The sequence below is a fragment of the Sphaerodactylus townsendi genome, linkage group LG04, assembly GCF_021028975.2.
Source record: "Sphaerodactylus townsendi isolate TG3544 linkage group LG04, MPM_Stown_v2.3, whole genome shotgun sequence".
NCBI classification, from domain to species: domain Eukaryota; kingdom Metazoa; phylum Chordata; class Lepidosauria; order Squamata; family Sphaerodactylidae; genus Sphaerodactylus; species Sphaerodactylus townsendi.
The window spans coordinates 91,621,339-91,639,394 of record NC_059428.1 but is presented as its reverse complement, the minus strand read 5'-3'; the positions used below and the strand labels follow the sequence as shown (position 1 = coordinate 91,639,394).

Genomic DNA, 18,056 nt, shown 5'->3' with positions numbered 1-18,056 from the left:
CCCTTCTGCTAGCAGAGATTTTTCTCCATCAACAACTTCTACTGTTGGAAGAAGAGGGGGAAATTATACTCACTTACCCCTCTTGACTACTCAAGAGCTTGTAGGATCTAACATCATGCTAGGGTAATGATTAGGAAGGGTACCCCACAAATGCAAGAAAGCCTAAACTTTGCAACCTATTAAAAGTATGTCATCTATGTATTAATAACGGTCAGCAAAATCTGAGGATACTTAAATCCAGAGACTAAATCAGTGAATGGGCAAAACAGATGTTTCTATTAGCCAAGCTATTAACCTACAGGCTTCACCTCCTCTCTGACAATGTGCAGAAAAAATTATCCCTTCCTGTAGGATCACAACCCCTGGCCTTAGAGGGATTCATACTTACTGAAAAAAAATTTTAAACCCCATCTTTACATGAAGATTCCCATCTTTTGTTTTGGTTCTTTCCAACTCATTTAAAAATCTTTGAACTTTTGCCAGCCAAGGCATTAAAATATGTACATATCACAAAATGTGACTGTCCTCTTTATATGTACTTACTTTGAACTTTTCTATTTGTACTGTAGATGACCACCTGAAACCTCAGCCATATCCACATCCTCCACCACAACCAGGAGGCCATGGAGATTCTGGTAAGAACAGTTTATGATATTTTAAATTTTTGTAGATACTTGGTTGTATTATTCTTACATGTTTGGGGCAAAATGTTTTCAGTCTGCAAGGCATTTAACTTGGTGATAGGCAGTTCCAGCCTAAGGCAATAATGCTGGTGGAAAGACTATGTGAGTTCCTGGTGCCACCAGTCAGCATCCCACACCCATTCCCCAGCAGGAAATACCACTCACCCAAGTGCACACACGGGTGCTCCCACACTGGAATTCACAACAACACTGCTATGATGTCACAGTCACAGTGTATTGCTCATGTCACTGAGATAGCCAGGGATACAGCTGACCAACACGGCCCCTCATGGTCCACATGTAGAATATGGTTAAGAGTAGGAAATGGAGGGCATTCTACCCACATGGTTAATCAATCAATCAATCAATCAATCAATCAATCAATCAATCAATCAATCAATCAATCAATCAATCAGTCAGTCAGTCAGTCAGTCAGTCAGTCAGTCAGTCAGTCAGTCAGTCTGTCTGTCTGTCTGTCTGTCTGTCTGTCTGTCTGTCTGTCTGCAGTTTCTCTTGACTTGAACAGCTTTTAGCTCATATCCTCCCCAACCTGCCAACTTATATAGAAAATTTTGGCTAATATAAACAAGTTTGCAACTGACATGTGTTCACCACATTTGAAAAAAGCCTCATGTGGGGATCTCAGGCAGGATGACACCTTAGCTGAAGAAAGAAAATGAATATTGAACTGACGAGAGTAACTATCTGGAAATATTTATAATTTATAGGGAATCGCCCTAAACCTCTATATCCAACTCTGAGACCACAGCCAGGAGGCCATGGGAATAGAGGTATGAATTATTCCATTGTTCAGGGGTCTTCATTCTAGTGATTTTTAAAAAATGTTTCATTTCATAGATTTGTTTTTATCAGTTATTTCAATGGCCAACATTTTAACTTTTGAGCAAGTTTGTAGGAATGTATAAACTGAATTAGATAAATACTGTTAAGATTTTAAAGACATTTTGTTATAGATATTTCCCTATTATAATGAATTCTTATAAATCTTGAGAATGCTGTCAATTAAAAATCAGAATCTTAAGATACATTTAAAAACATTTTCAACATTTATAAGAATTTATTATTAAAACAGGAGAGAGAGGAGGTGGGGTTTGGGAAGTGGGGGATGATGTTGAGTCAATGATACAACATCTGGTGATTATTTGGAAGTGTAATCACACCAACTATTCGACACTGACATGAAACTTTTGGATGCAGCAAAACTTGAGTTTGGGCTGAATCCTAAAATGTCATATTAGTGACATGACATCACTTCTGAGTACTTACCAGAAATGTCATCATGCTGTTGATGCGATACTGTTTTTACACCTATTTTTTTCCTCCTACTGCCCTGAAAATGGTAGCAGACATAGGACAGGGAGGTTTGAAGGTCAGAACCAGCTGTTCCAGTACACTCTGCAGTATGCATCACTCAGGCAGGGGAAACCAAGAGGCAAAACAGGTATAGTGAGATGGTGAAGCAGGGACTATATTTCCCTAACTCCAATTGCTTTTTAGGCTTGGGAAATGAGCAGGGAATGAGGAAAGTGGATTTACAGGAAGACCACTCAATCTGCCAGAGGAGGAAAAGAGTGGAGTCAGAGTCCTATTAATATTGTCAATTAAGGGGAAATCAAGGCCTGTCTTTGCTCAGGGAGAGAGTGTACTTGGAGACAGCCATGGTTACACTAGAGTAGGGTTTTGCTGGAAAGTTCAAAGCTTTCTAAATTCGAACAGTCTGAACCAAGAACATGTTAGTAGGAGAGGTAAACATGGATTTAGCCCAACCCAGCTGACAACCCAATAAGAGTTACAGGTAGGGTTACCCAAGTTGGGTTGGAAAATACGTTGTGATTTTGAGGGTGGTGCCTAAAAAGGAAGGGATTTGGAGGGGGGAGGGATCTCATCAGGGTATAATGTCATAAAGTCCATCTTACTAAACAGCCATTTTCTCCAGGGGAACAGATCTCGATGGTCTGGAGATCAGTTGTAATAGTGAGAGATCTCCAGGTGCCACCTAGTCACATATCAACTCAAGAATGTCACTTTAAACATTCAGAAGCTGAATTTGCTGAGGACAGCTGGGATGGGTGGAGAAGGGGGCTCCTGTCCTCCTCTGGCTGTTTTCTAAGCCTAAAGAGGCTTGCAAGGTCTCCTGGGAAGTGTAGTTCTCACCAGGCTACTTTTTCAGCCAGCTGCTTTTTGCAACCACCTGAACTCAAGTAAGGGGGGGGGTACAGGGGGGAACCATGGAGGGAACCATGGGGGGCAGGACCCAGGTGCCATTTTGCTCCGGGCACCATTCCCCCCACACCACTGGGTGGGAGCAGGAAGAAAGCCACAGGAAGGGGAATCAGCAAATACAACCCCCAGCAGCACATGTGGATCAGTTTAACAGAATCCAACCCATTAAATTGTATATTCTTATAGTTTTTAAAATTATTACAGTTTTTTACAGTAAAAGTTAACTGCTTTTTTGTAATTAGCATAAATATTAAACTTGTGTGCTTTCTGTTGGAATAAAGTTAAGGTGAAACCAATATTTAATTTTTGCTGGAGGAATGCTCTTCTCTAATTACCAATGAAATAATAGTTTTCATGAAACATTTGAACTATGTTTTTTAGGTGCTGGTGCTATCAAAAAAAATTAGTATTCTGCAAATGAAATGGCGAGGTGTATGTGTGTTATGTTTGGCATTTTGCGTTTACTATGGCAGCTACATTTACATCACAGTCTGAAGCAGAATTACACCCCCTAGAGTCTATATTAAGTGAATTAGAATGTAAGATTGTGCTATTAGTTCCAAGTTGCTATGCTGATTCTTGTAGTAATTTACTTGTATTTTTTGTTGTTCAATGCATTATATCTATGTTATCAATGTTTATCCACTTTAATTTCTTTCAGATGATTATTTTGATTTATCAGATGCCCTTGGTGGTAATGGTAAGCATGTTTTATGTGTTTGGCAGTATGTCTTCCTACTTTTTTCAACCCTACCCGTAAACCAGTGACTTTGGATTTAAACCAGTAATGCATATTTGACTTACAGTAATCTAAGTAAAATAAAAATTACTGCTCTAAATGGAGTAATCTGGATAACATTTCAGTTAGCTTGTGTTGTAGAAGCAGGGATAAATCTGTACTAGACTATGGTAGCAAAAAGTCCCAACATGGGGACATATTCTTTTTATTCTTTTGTTGTCCTGAGCAGGTGGCACCATTAACTCAGTTTTATAGATAGGATGCTAATAACTACAAGTAACAGTTGCTTATAGTAACAGATCTTCCTGGGCTTCAACTTCCACAGCATCCCACTGTGACTACCCCCAAAAATTATATCAGGTGTTAGGGGCCTTCATGTACAAAATGTCATGTAGCACAGGAAGCCACAGTTAAAAGGCAAACTTGAGTGACATCATCTTCCCTTCTGCTAGCAGAGGTTTTTTGCCACCATTGAAAGAAGAGGGGGAAATTACACTCTGGATTGCTCAGGAGTTAGTAGGATCCAAGCCTATGCTAGAGTAATGATTAGGAAGGATAGCTTACAAATGAAAGAAAGCCTAAGCTTTGCAACTTATTGAAAGTATATCAGTCATCTATATACCGTACTAATAGCGGCCAGTCAAATCTGAGGATACTTAAATCCAGAGACTAGAACCGGGAACGGGCAAAGCAGATCTTTCTACAAACCAAGCCATTAAAGTAGAGGCTTCACAGTTCTGGTGTGTTGCCTTTTTTCTGACAAGGAGAAAAGATTATTCATCCCCATAGGGTCATATACTTACTTACAATTAAAACAAAACAAAACCCCAATCCTTTACAGGAAGATTCATATCTTTCATTTTTGGTTCTGTCTTTACAACTAATTTCAAAATCTTCAAACTATTGCCAGCCAAGGCATAAAAATACGTACTTACCAAAAATGCAACTGTCCTGTAAATGTACTTACTTTGAACTTATCTGTTGTATTATAGATGATCACCTGAAACCTTGGCACAATCCACATCCTAAACCACAACCAGGAAGCCATGGAGATTCTGGTAACAACAGTTTATGATATTTTAATTTTTTTAGATACTTGGCTGTGTCATTCTTACATGTTTTGGTGCAAAATGTTTTCAGTCTGAAAGTAAGACAGGCAGTCCCAACCTAAGGTACTGATGCTGGTGGGAAAGCTATGTGAGTTCCTGGTGCCACCAGTCAACATCCTACACCTATTCCTCAGCAGGAAATACCCTTATCCAAGTGCACAGTGTGTTGCCTTCACACTGCTGGCAGCCCCCTATGATGTCACAGTGCACTGCTCATGTCACTGTGATAGCCAGGGATACAGCTGGCCAACATGGCCCCCTAGCACTGCCAAAACATGGAATATGAGTATGAGTAGGAAGTGAAGGGCATTCTACCCCTTTGGTGCTGAGGAGGCCAGTGCTACACATGGCAGGACTACTGCAAGTAAAGTCAGAACCCCTGGAGGAATCCAGATTTCTCTTATACTTAGCACACGTGTCCTGAAGGTCTGGAAAACCAATCCCTTGAATGATACATTGCAGCACCTGATAAAGGTGGAGAAAGAAGATGCCTTCTGATGGAACCCCTAAAATAAAAAGCAACAAGGAGGGGGTTTCTATCAGTGTTCACATATAAACCTTGGAATGCCTACCCTTCCAAATCCAGAGAGTCCAAGCAAGTTTTGAGAAGCTATCAGGACAGAGAAAATGCACATGAACACATGAAACTGCCTTATGCTGAACCAAACCATTGGTTCATCAAGGTCAGTATTGTCTACTCTGACTGGCAGCAGTTCTGCAAGGGTCTTTCCCATCATCCATTGCTTGGTTATTTTAACTTGGGATGGCAGAGATTGAACCTGGGACCTTCTACATGACCAGCAGATGTTCTACCTTTGAGACACAGTCTAAACTCTAAATTGATTTTATTATTTTAATTCTGCATTTATCTTGTCCTGTTCCCCTCATTTGTTCACATCTGTGAGCACTTATGATTAAACTCTTTAACCCTATCATAGATGCCCACTCAGTGGTGGGGTTCAGCAGGTTCGCACCACTTCGGCAGAACCAGTTGTTAAAATGTGCTTCACATAGGTCTCAGCTCATGGTACTTCACATATACAAATGATTGAGGATGAATGGGGGGCAGTTGTTGTGTAGAAGGCAATGGACCTGCTTGGCTCTCTATCCTGGGGTAGAGAAGGGGACTTTGACGCACACCCAGACATATGTGCTTTGGCTGCTGGAGTCAAATGACTATTCTGAACCACCCACAGCCTCAAACAGTTAACCTGCCTTCTGGTAGCACTATTGAGAAACAAAGGATTCAAAGGTATAGGATGCCTTGCCTAAAGCCTAATTAGAAGCATGTGCAGTTGTTAAGAACAGTTGACTATCTGGAGAACCAGGTTTGATTTCCCCTCCTCCACTGAGAGGTATACACTTATGTGATTTGTTTCCCTTCTCCTACACATGAAGCCTGCTGGGTGACCTTGGACTAGTCACAGTTCTCTCAGAACTCTCTCAGCCCCACCTACCTCACAAGGTGTCTGTTGTGAGGAGAGGAAGAGAAAGAGTTTGTAAGCCACCTTGAGACTCCTTACAGGAGAGAAAGGTGGGGCATAAGTCAAAACTCTTCTTCTTCTGCTTAAACACATATATCTCATGGCAGACCCTATATTCCTTTGCAAAACCTAGCTTAGGAGCATAGAAGGATGAATAGCTACCAAATTCTGAATGGCCTGAGAGGAGGAAGACTGCAATGCCAGGGAATCCTGGGCAGAATGGAATCCTAGTCACAGCCCTTATCTGCCAGCTTTGCCTTTTTGGAGGATGCCGCTCTTTGAGTTCTTCCTTTAATCCCTAGAAAAGCAATTGCTTGCATAGAATAATGTTTTGCAGCCTAGAGCAACTGCTAACACTGCCATGAAGTAAAAAGTGCAGGTAATTTCTATGCTTTGCTCTCCAGACAGAAATGTTTAAAATTGATGAATTTTGTTCCTGACAGAATTAACTCTCTGTTGGCAGGGATCAGATACCAGTGGTTTTTGTTTGAGTGCTTTGAATATTAACATTCCAAAAGATGTCAGCTGGCTACTTTGTAGTCAAAGATAGATAGCTTTATCTTTTGTAGATCAACAGATATAACTGTGTGAAATATACTAGGACTAGCCTTAATACCATTACTATTAGGGCAGTTTCTGAAGACTGTCAAAACAGCTGAAGGGATACATTTTGGAAAGATTGACTGATATTTTTATTGTATCTTTCTAGGAAGTTTTACTGACTTGGACCTTAGTGATGGAAAACCTCTGCCTCCAAGGTCCTCAGGTGAAGTATAGCAGTATACATTCTTTCTTTTAGTTTACAGTCCCTTTTATAGCATTGCAAAGGGGTACGGGAATGGTAGGAAAATGTTGCTCTTTGCAGCTCTGTAAACAAACATAGAACTGTTATTTCTAATACAAAAATAGTAAGAACAGGTGAAGTTTTATTGTGGAATAAATTTGGTGGTAATCATGCTGTGTCATAACCCCCCCGCCCATTTCTGAAGACATGTTTAGATTACTTTACACATTGCCATTTTGAATTGCAAAATGTTTACATTTACATTGTCTAAAGAAAGAGCCAAGTATGCCAAGAATGTGACAACAGCTGAGAATTTGTGTATCTTTCTCACAAGTGATATATGACTGAACCAAATTACAAAGATATTCATAGAAATAACTTGTGAGTTATTCACAGGAGAAAACTGTTGACCTGGGAAGTGGCTCTGAGTGGGCTGTAGTATGAAAACAAACCTCCTTCTGTGAATCATAGTGCTGAATTGATGGCATTATATGTTCTAAATGGCTGAAACCAGACTGGAGTCTTGCTGCAGCCTTTTGTAACTCTTTATGCTTTTGAGACCTCTTCAAAGGCAGCCTGTCATAGAGGGTGCTACAATAGTTAAGTGTGGACAATGACGTAGTGTAGATAGGCATGGCTAAATAAGGGGGCCAGCTTGTGAGCAATATTTAATTGAAAGAAGGTTCAGCTAGCAACAGCACCAAGCTCTTTATCAATAGTCGACTGCATTGAAGAGCACTCCCATACTCTCAACTTGATCTACTGAAGCTTAACTCAATCTAAGGCTGACAAATCAATACCAGCCAAACATACTGCTTTCTTGTCTTGTCTGGATAAGCTTTCGTTTGCTGTTCTTTAGTTATTTGAGCATGGCTTCAAAACAGTGACTCAGGATTTTCATGGCTGCTTCAATAGGTTTAGAGTGAAATGTGAAACTGGAGATCATCCATGTATTGGTGACAGCCCATTTTGGATCTCCAAATGATCTCAGCTAAAATTTCAATATAACATTAAAAAGCATTGTGGATGAAATGGACCTTTGTGGCATCTTACATATCTAATTCTAAGCAGCTCACTCTGCCTCTCATGTGTACTAGAAAAGAACAGAACCAAAGAGGCGTTTCCATTTTATCCCAAATGATCCGCAAAATATCATGGTTGACCCTATCACATGCTACTGACAGATATAATAAGATCAATGGTAATGACTGCCCTTTTCCAGAAATCTTCAATTGTGCTGTTTCAGTCCCAAGCCCAAAGCCAAATTGCAACAAGTCAAGAGTAGATATTTCATCTAGGAAATGCCTGCATTTGCTTTTCATTCCAATGACAATGTACTCCTGTGAACCAGAAAAGTTGGAAATTTAAATTCTCATGCATTTTAATATCCATATATGTATCCAGCTCTAAGACTAAAGTCTCTGTTTACCGCCAGCCGTCTCTGCTTGGCTTCCTTCTCTGCAATCATGACCTGCTTGGCAAGACTGGGGAAGCAGCAGGACTGGTTCTCTGGCTATGCTACCCAAGCAGCTTCCTGCAGTGGCCAGCACACAGCTGTGGATCAACTTGATCCTAGCTATCAGTGGCACGGGAAGCGATGGCCATTACTTCCTGGAGCTGGACTGCTGCTGGCTGGGTCCCAGCTGAATTTTGGGGATATTACTGAAGGGCTTGCAGCTGGCCAGTGGTTATATGGCAAGGAAAAGCAGTAAATAAACTTCTGCTTGGGCTGACAAAATACCATGAGCAGGTCCTGGGAAACAGGGAGGGCTGGTGGTGGGCCTTTTTCAAATTAGGCCCAAGTTTGCCTGAGTCGTGGACATAACTCTGTAATCAATTCAGATGGGGAATCTTAAGTGTGTGGCATTCCAGAAAGTGTTCAGGTAACATTGGCTGCTATGTTATTGTTCTTCACTAGGTAATAACCACCTTTCAATTTTTTCTTTTTCCTAAATTTCCATTTTCATTGCCTCTAACTCAGATGGGAATGAACATATTTCAACCAATGGAGGAAATACTGGTAAGGCTAATGTATGGTTTCAATTCTTTAATTTAAATCCAATTCTTTAATTTAAATAATGTCCTGTACTGTATATGCTGTTTTATGTACTTGCAAAGATTGAGCCCCCCCCCCCCCCCCTGCTTTTCACTCAGAGATGCATCCCAGCCAGAGTTCTGTCCTGGCTGGCATGTTTCTTCCCATGAATACAGGGAGAATATTATCAAAGTATGACTATTGCTCTCAAGCCAGTTAAAGTTGGAAAATGTTATTTTTCAATGTAATGTTAATTATTGTAATGTTATTGTTATTAACTTCTAGGCAAGCATATTGTAAATGTAATGTTACATATTGTAAATGTAATGTTATTAACTTCTAGGCAAGCAATTAAGTTGTCATGTGAAAGATTTACACCATTATCAGGTAATTTTGATATGGTGTAGTGGGAACACAATGAAGCAAACACAAAAGTCTTCAACTACTTTCTAAGAGGAGTCAAAAACTGAATGATGCATGTGCTAAACCTTATACCCATGGGTTGCAACCCTCAGATAGGTCAATGAGCCCCTGAAGAGCTGCCATTTTTGCTGCATTTTAGAAGAACTTGCTGTGTAAAGAGCAAGGGTACCATGCAGTGATGTAGGTATAGATTTTTTAGTGGGGGGGGGTTGGGGCATGGCCACGCCTCCCCAAGCCCTGCCCCTGGCCTCAGTGCTTATAAACGCAGCTTTCTGAGGCCAGGGATGGCAGACTCCCCTGCCCTGCCTGCCCCCCCCCCACCAGCTGGGCTCCCAGCCAGCAGCTGGCAGTCCCTTCTGCCTTCCCCTCCGGGCAGAGGCATAACTAGGGAAAATGGCGCCCGGTGCAAAATCTGATTTTTGCACGTGCCCCCCCCCCATGGACGGCCGCTGTGATGCTGGAATCTACCCCCAAACAGCATCACTTTCAATGGTGTTTAAACTAGGGAGCCCAGGTTCTTCTTTTAAATCCACCTTAAAGGGAGAATCTGGGGTCCCCAGTTAAAACAACATTGAAAGTGATGCTGTTTTGGGGTGGATTATCCCCCACCCTGAAACAGCATCACTTTCAATGTTGAAACTGGGAACCTCAGATTCTCCCTTTAAATCCATGCCAAAGGGAGTGGATTTAAAAGGAGAATCTGGGGAAATTTGTGGGGGCGGGGGGGGGGGGGGGCCTGCTGTCAGGGGTGTAATTGTTAAGCTAGCAGCACCAAACTTTCAGGGTATCTTTAGAAGACTCTCTTGATGATACCAACCAGGTTTGGGGAAGTTTGGTTCAGGGGGTCCACCACAGTGAGATTTCCATTAGAAGAGAATACCTCCATGGCTACGAACCTTGCCTTGTCCATCGCTCCTGCATCCTTCTGTCTGAAGATCTTTTTGTCTGCTGCTAATGGTCCTGGTCCTGACACTGGAGGAGTAATAATTTTGCCTCTCTTCCTGTCACATGACATCAACACAGTGGGTTCCTGGTCCTGAATGAATGAAGACAGTTGCACTAAATCCACATCTCACCATTTAATAATGGTCTTAAGGCTCCTCATGATAATTGTTTCTTAGGCTCAAATACTGAACATTATAGTTGAAATAAATGGACTTCAATTTTGCATCATGCTTAAGGAGGTCATTGCAACTGTAACTTTCTTTGGATTGAATCCTAATCGGTACTTATATCATTATAATAAATGCTGTCATAAGAAGACAAAAGAAAAATGTATAACACACAAGATAAACAAAATAACAGCTGAACATTGTAAATGCATTTATGGTTCCAATAATGAAGAGATAAAATCTTATTTCCACCACTCTTCCTGATTTCATCCTTCTCTGATTCTTAGTTTGATAGCTTCAGTTATTTCAGCAACTTTCCATACTTCCTACAGTCTTCAATAGCAGCAAAATTTTCTAACCCAATGCAGTACATATCTTCGTTTTACAAAGACTATGTCAGAATTTCTACTTTATGTTTATATTGTTGTGCACATGATATAGAGCTTGTGCTATACTATCTCTTCAAGGAACCCAATTATCCATGAAACTTTACGTCCTAGCTCAGAACACCATGTAGTGAATTTCACCTCTAGCATCTAGCACAGGGGTCGGCAACCCACGGCTCCGGAGCCACATGCGGCTTTTTCGTCCTCGTACTGTGGCTCCACAGCGGTGACACCAACGACGGCAAGTTGCACTTGGGACGTGGTGAGCACACCTCCTTCCCCGCCCCCTCCTTCCTTCCTTCCTTCCTTCCTTCCTTCCTTCCTTCCTTCCTTCCTTCCTTCCTTCCTTCCTTCCTTCCTTCCTTCCTTCCTTCCTTCCTTCCTTCCTTCCTTTTTCCTCTTCCTTCCTTCCCTTCCTTTCCTTCCTTCTTCCTCCTCCCTCCTCCCTCCTTCTCCCTCCCTCTTCCTCCTCCCTCCTCCTCCTCCTTCTTCCTTTTTCCTCCTCCTCCTCCCTCCTTCCTTTTCCTTCCTTTCCTCCTCCTCATGTCTCTATTTTCCCCTTCCTTCCCTCATCTAGTGCCTGGGAAGGAGAGGAAAGGACGAGGGAGGGAGGGAGGGAGGGAGGAGGGATGGGGAAGGAGGCACACTCGCCACATCCCAAGTGCAACTTGCCGTCATTGGCATCGCTGCCACTGTCTATCCTGCCTGCTTGGCTGAAGGCAGGGTTTAGGGAGGGCGAGGGTGGGGCTTGGAGAGGCAGGGCCAAATGGCTCTATGGGTGCTAAAGGTTGCCGACTCCTGATCTAGCACTACCTAATTTCATTCTATAATGGAGTCAGGTACCACTGATCCAAAACATCTTTAAAAATCACCAAATACTCTAAAATTGTGCTAAAAGTGGGAAGAGGTAAAAGGGAATAGATTCCTGAAAATTTAAACTTTAATGGCTACATCATATTCATTTAATATTATTTATATACTTTCACTAAGTACAGTTCTGGAAGTGCTGATGTAGTTGGATTCTATGACTGCCTTTCAGTGTGCAGAACAACCTCCTCAGCAGAAAGGAGTCCTTGAATCCAATCCACTCTTCCTTGTTGTAAGATATTTGTCTGACAATTTGTAAATAAAGGTGAAAGTGAATATCTTTGTCATGTACCTCTATATACCTTAGCCTTACATAATCTGAATTTATCAGAAAGATAATCTTGTTTATATTCTAAACATTTGCATAAGGATTTCTACATTTTATTGCCAATTAACACAATCTGAATGGATCAATGAAAATCTTGACAAAATTTTTTAAATGTTTCTTGATAGACCATCTAGATCTATAGAATTATTAATATTTTCTTTCTGATTTTAAATGCACGTATATTAGAGAAAATTGGTCTACTATATCTATGCACTTTCTAGCCACTAAAATAGAGTAGTTTCCATTACATTGTTTAAAGACTGTGTTGTCTTCCTCTATAGCTGATTCTACTAAGACAGCTCAGATAACATCCCCTGTTGTGTCTGTGCTTGTGCTGTGTGCTGTTGGGGGACTAGTTGCCTATAATGCTTACAAGAAGCAGAGATACTGTTTTAAACCAAGAGGTAAGATCAGCTAAATCAATTATTAGTTATTTACTGTAATGTACCAATCTGGTATATTATAGATAAGACCTGGTGAAATAGTTAAGGTATTGGACTAGGACCTGAGTAAACTAGATTTAAATTCATGCCATGGAAGCTTGCAGAGTGTCCTTGAGCCAGTAATACTCTCAGCCCTGACCCTGGCCAGTATCTGGATGGGCAACCTCCAAGGAATACCAGGGTCACGATGTGGAGGTTCATCTTGTTCAGCATATCTAGTCTAGCACCCAGAGGTCCACCTAGCCCAGCATCCTATTTCCCATGATGATCAACTATCAGGTCCTTGGACAACCATTGTGTGCCAGGATCCTACCTGGCTGAAGCCCTGAACCCCTTTAGCCTCAGAGAGGGGTGGAGTTTGAACGCCACTCTACTCCACCTCATCTCCCATACTTCCTTATGAGCTTGGAGCTTGTATCTCTTCCTCAACCTCCCCACTCAAGCTGAAATGAGATTTCCTCCCACACCCTATTAGAGAACCTGTATGAAATACTTTCCAAAGGTTTTGTCTCTATAAACCATTCAGCAGTAAAATCCTCCAGGATTCTCTATTAATATATGATTGTCAACCTTTATCCCTGTCCCAGATAATGCATGCCCAGAAATTCATGGTTCCTTATGAGCAACTGGGGTCTAATTTGTATATGGGATTCTCCAACATGCAAAGGCTTAGCCATTCATTCCAATAGAAGAAGAAGAGGAAGAGTTTGGATTTATATCCCCCCTTTCTCTCCTGTAGGAGACTCAAAGGGGCTCACAATCTCCTTGCCCTTCCCGCCTCACAACAAACATCCTGTGAGGTAGGTGGGGCTGAGAGAGCTCCGAGAAGCTGTGACTAGCCCAAGGTCACCCAGCTGGCGTGTGTGGGAGTGTACAGGCTAATTTGAATTCCCCAGATAAGCCTCCACAGCTCAGGTGGCAGAGCTGGGAATCAAACCCGGTTCCTCCAGATTAAATACATGAGCTCTTAACCTCCTACTCCACTGCTGCTCTATTTCTATGAATGCAGCTGATGACGATAGACATCACAATACCCTGGGGCTAAAGACTGAAGTACATATGTCACATTTTTAGTCATGTTTTTCTAGTGTCTTATTTGACATACTATCTTTCATTCCAGGTACAACAGCTGCCTAAACTGTAAGGCAAGAAAAGGGCCCAGATTCTAATGCTGTATGTTCTGTTTCATGAAATATGAGATGTTTCTTGGGTGCAACTTGAAAAGCAACAATAAACCTTTCAAAACCTGACCAAGTAATAACATATGGCGTTGAAGGAATTGGCCATTAACATAGTAAATAAAGTTTCAAATTCAAGATGTATTGAATTAATTGTTTTCTATCAGCATGTTCAGTATTTTATCAACATGGAGCCCTATAAGCATATATCCCTCATACTAAAATATAAATTCCATGGAAACTAATTTCCAGACAATGATCCCAAACAATACAGGGAAATGCTTAGGTAACTACAGGGTCTAAATCTCCTTTTGGATTCATCCTTGTATGAGCAAATTATGCTGAGCTATGTTTCAAAAAACACAAATTTTACCAGTGGAGATTGCATACCCCATGAATGGGCCTACTTTGCTAAGTCTGAGATGCTGTTCATATTTTTTTCCCATGTGATTGTACAACTATTTCTTGGTGATTAGATTTTTAAAAACCCAGTCTGCTAACAAATGGAATTATCTCTGGATTCAGTCCACTGAATTTTAAAAGTAGACTGGGAATACAATAGCTTGAATCCAACCAGTTGTTCTGCTGGTGAAAATAGTTGGAAGGATCTCCTTTGATCACCATGTAGGACAGAGGCAGTAGCAAGGAAGAACACTCAGTGAGCTCGAGCAAAAAAGCTAGTTGAATCCAGAGGCATGGGGGGGGGGGGAAGGGAAATGGCGCCTGGGGCAACACCTACTCTGGGTGCCCCCCCATGCCTCCCTGTGCCCTGCTTTTCTTAGCAGGCCAAAGAAGCAGCTTGGTAGGGTGGGGTTGAGGGGCGCCTGGCGGCAGCCCAGCCAGGCAACTCCTTTGGCCGGCAGAGGCTCCGCTGGCTGAAGAAGCAGTTTGGTGGGGCAGGGCTGAGGGGAGGGTTGTGGGGGGCGATTCTCCACCCCCACGTGATCAGCTGGCATGCGCCTGGGGACATGTGACCCCACATGTCCCCGTAAGTGCTCTGCCTATGGTTGAATCTAACTACTGTGATTTATACAAATTTTCCTTTAATATATAAAGCACCGACATTTCCCACATTTCTGTGTCTCTTTTAAGAAAGTTTCGCTTTGTAAAGGGCTTGAATAAGTAATAAATTGTCATTATCTCTGTTAGTCTTTTTGTTGTATATATGATCTGTAAAATTTATGGGGAAGATTAAGCTGTTGTAGCTACTCTCCTGACTTTTATAAACTGCATCAAAATAATTGTGCCAAATGAATACTTTTGTATTGTGGAAAAGTATTTGAATAAATTAATATATTGTCTTTTAAAGAAAACCGACAAGAGACTGACATGGACTTTTCCCCCTTTAGCCATCTTTGACACCGTCACCTGGTTTGTCCTAAAAATCCTATTTGTTTTTAAATGGGGATGCAGGGGCGACGGGAGAGACCATCTTTTAAGATATGGTTCTGTTGGGCTGATGTTTTTCATGTGTCTAGAAGGGAAGGTAGACTTGTGCTTGAATGAAAGGAAATGCCTCCTTCATGTGCATTTTGACAGTTAACTTGCCTTCCTACCCCCACCAATCATTCCTTGTTTTCATTGTTGACACCAAAATAATACAGGGCTTTGCAACATTTGTGGGGGCAGGGGAGCAGGGCAGTCTTAGCACTGTTCTTCAATTGCAACAATACAAAACATAAATCTCACTTTTTTGATGCAGGCTGACATGTATGGCAACCATGTTCAGCAGTGCATTGCGATGTGTATTCAGCTTTTCTGGAGCAGCACCATGCATACCCACCCCATAAAAAGGGTTGTAGTATTGTGCTGATCTACAGGAGCAAAGAATCAGGATGACATGACCACAAACCTAGACAACTGACACAATCCACATCTTGTTTGAAAGAAACTCACAGCCAGTAATAGAGGAAACCCTCATTAGCCTGTACTACTTGGAACTCAGCTGTAAGCATGTCTGAAACCAACTGGCAACATAATCACCATGGAAAATCCCCTCCATGTGGAATCACTGAGTGTCTTTTCTTAGTGTATGTTTTCTTTAACATTGGAACTATGTGTAATTATAGTTCTTTGTTTTTGGGATAAAGCCATGTGTGCTGCAGTGCTTGAGAACAGTAGACTCTAATCTGGTGAACCAGGTTTGTTTTTCCCACTGCTCAACAAGAAGCCTGCTGGGTGATCCTGAGCTATGCACAGTTCTTTCAGAACTCTCTCAGCCCCATCTACCTCACAGGTGTCTCTTGTGGGAAGAGGAAGGGAAGGCAACTGTAAACTGCTTTGAGACTCCTTAAAGGCAGAGAAAAACAGGATACAAAAACCAACTCTTCTTCTTCTAAAATTGCTGTCTGATTATCATGAATGTGTATATTGCTTTAGTTTAGAGACTGTTGGTGGAAATCATAACCTACACCTAAAATTCTAACATTCTTTCACTGTTGCATATAGCCCTTTCAACATGTTACAGGGAATGTACATACATCTGTAGATTTACTTCACTAAAACCTACCGTTTGTTTACTTCACAAATGAAACAGGGAACTAATATGTATGGTGTGTATCACTCAATCAGTTCTACATGTTTGCCTGCAACAAGAATTATTCAAAGCTTATATAAAGATCAAGTGTACACTGTACTTGGATTTTATGTGCATTCACTGTAATTTGCAAACAGGACATATGTTTTCTTAATGGGAGATAATTATCAGATAATGATCTCCAGATTACTATGGTGCTCAAAGACCTATCAAAGATTTTGAGAAAGTAACCCCCACCCTAAGATGAGAGGAGGGAACACATGTGCAAATGTGGTAGAGATTGAAGAAAGGGCACTTTGAAACATAGAGAAAGATAAGCACATGATAAAAGATGGAACTCTGAATTCCCTGAAACTGAATCAACTTGTGGGACAGGATCTCAGTGAACCTGATGCAAGATAGCAAATCTGTTACTTTGTCCATGCTTCATTAGAATCTTCATAAATACAGCAAATATTTCAAAGACATATCAATTGCTCTCATATTTATAGGAAGCCAAAAGCAAGTACCGTTCCTTAAGACTGCTCTCCATTTGAAGTGGAACTTGCAAAACCAAATAATGCAATAACTACCATTAGAATATCATGCTGGATCTTTGCTCTAGAGCAGTGATTCTTAATAGGAGCATATGTCACTCTCATAGAGCAAATTACAACTTTTGGGAGGCACTCCGAAGTTTGGAAGGGGGCCTGGGAGATTCTGCCAGCCTCTTCTCCACACTCATAACTGCCCCAAAGGAATGGGCTTGGCTGATGGCCACCAGGCACAAGGGTTTCATCAGATCTACATGCGTCATAAATAAAGAGATCTACATGCGTCATAAATAAAGAGATCTACATGTGTCATAAATAAAGTTGTCTTGGCTGGCATGCTGGGGGTGGGGTTTGTCTTAACTTTTTATATGGCTTGAGCGGCATTTGATAATACTGCATTATGCATACTCAGTGAGTGGTAGTGGTTTAAAGGTTAAGAGCCACTTGATATTATCCAGAGTTTAAAGTGAACTAGGGCCAAAGGTTCGTTTTACAAACTCATCAAACTAGTAATACTATCATGGCCACTGATTATCTGACAAATGCTGTAAATACTTGTCTAATTACAGCCCACTTGTTTTTGCTTGGCTGTCCCTGCTTTTGCATCTGCTTTCCACTACTAATCAATTCTCTACCCAGAATCTCCTTAGTATATTTCACATCAGCATTTGGACTGTTGAAATAGTTTGGCTTTAGAGAGAAAACCAGGGGGATAGCGAAAACATTAAAGCTTAACAGAACAACCGGGGAGGTGTGAACAGATGCAACTGAAGCACACGCCAAAAAAGTTACCATGGAAGTAAAGGGGATGGGAGATTTCAACAAAAACACCCACTTGTGAGTGAAAATTAGAATCTTCATAAATACAAATATTTCCAAGACAACATTCTCCATTGTTCTCAAATCTATAGGAAGCCAAACCCGAGGATCGTTGCCCCAACATTCAAGAAAAAGAGATCCTTGGCTCATTCCGCATGGGCCAAAAACAGTGATGTGAAAAAGGTGTGAAAATGGTGTAAATGGGTTTAAAACAGTTTAAAAGGGTTTATACCATTTTCACACCGTTTTCACACCACTGTTTTTGGCCCATGCGGAATGAGCCCTTCTATAGGCCCTTCCGCGCTTTTAAAACACAACAGCGGTCAACCCTCGACAAGGTTAAGGTTCAGTTC

The 18,056-nt window shown here is 41.3% G+C and overlaps 1 protein-coding gene across 3 annotated transcripts in view; it reads left to right on the top strand.

Annotated features, from left to right (window-relative positions):
- The window catches only part of XG (Xg glycoprotein (Xg blood group)), a 28,190-nt gene extending 13,227 nt beyond the window's left edge, over positions 1-14,963 (top strand). The window contains exons 5-12 of one of the 3 annotated variants that reach the window (XM_048493627.1): positions 570-635; positions 1,412-1,474; positions 3,589-3,627; positions 4,659-4,724; positions 6,969-7,025; positions 9,025-9,063; positions 12,476-12,598; positions 13,758-14,963. In XM_048493627.1, the coding sequence (XP_048349584.1) occupies positions 570-635; positions 1,412-1,474; positions 3,589-3,627; positions 4,659-4,724; positions 6,969-7,025; positions 9,025-9,063; positions 12,476-12,598; positions 13,758-13,774 (470 nt within the window). In that variant the 3' untranslated portion in view covers positions 13,775-14,963. The remainder of the gene's footprint in view (positions 1-569; positions 636-1,411; positions 1,475-3,588; positions 3,628-4,658; positions 4,725-6,968; positions 7,026-9,024; positions 9,064-12,475; positions 12,599-13,757) is intronic. The other 2 variants (XM_048493629.1, XM_048493630.1) reach the window with 2 other exon arrangements.
- Positions 14,964-18,056: the final 3,093 nt, after the last annotated feature.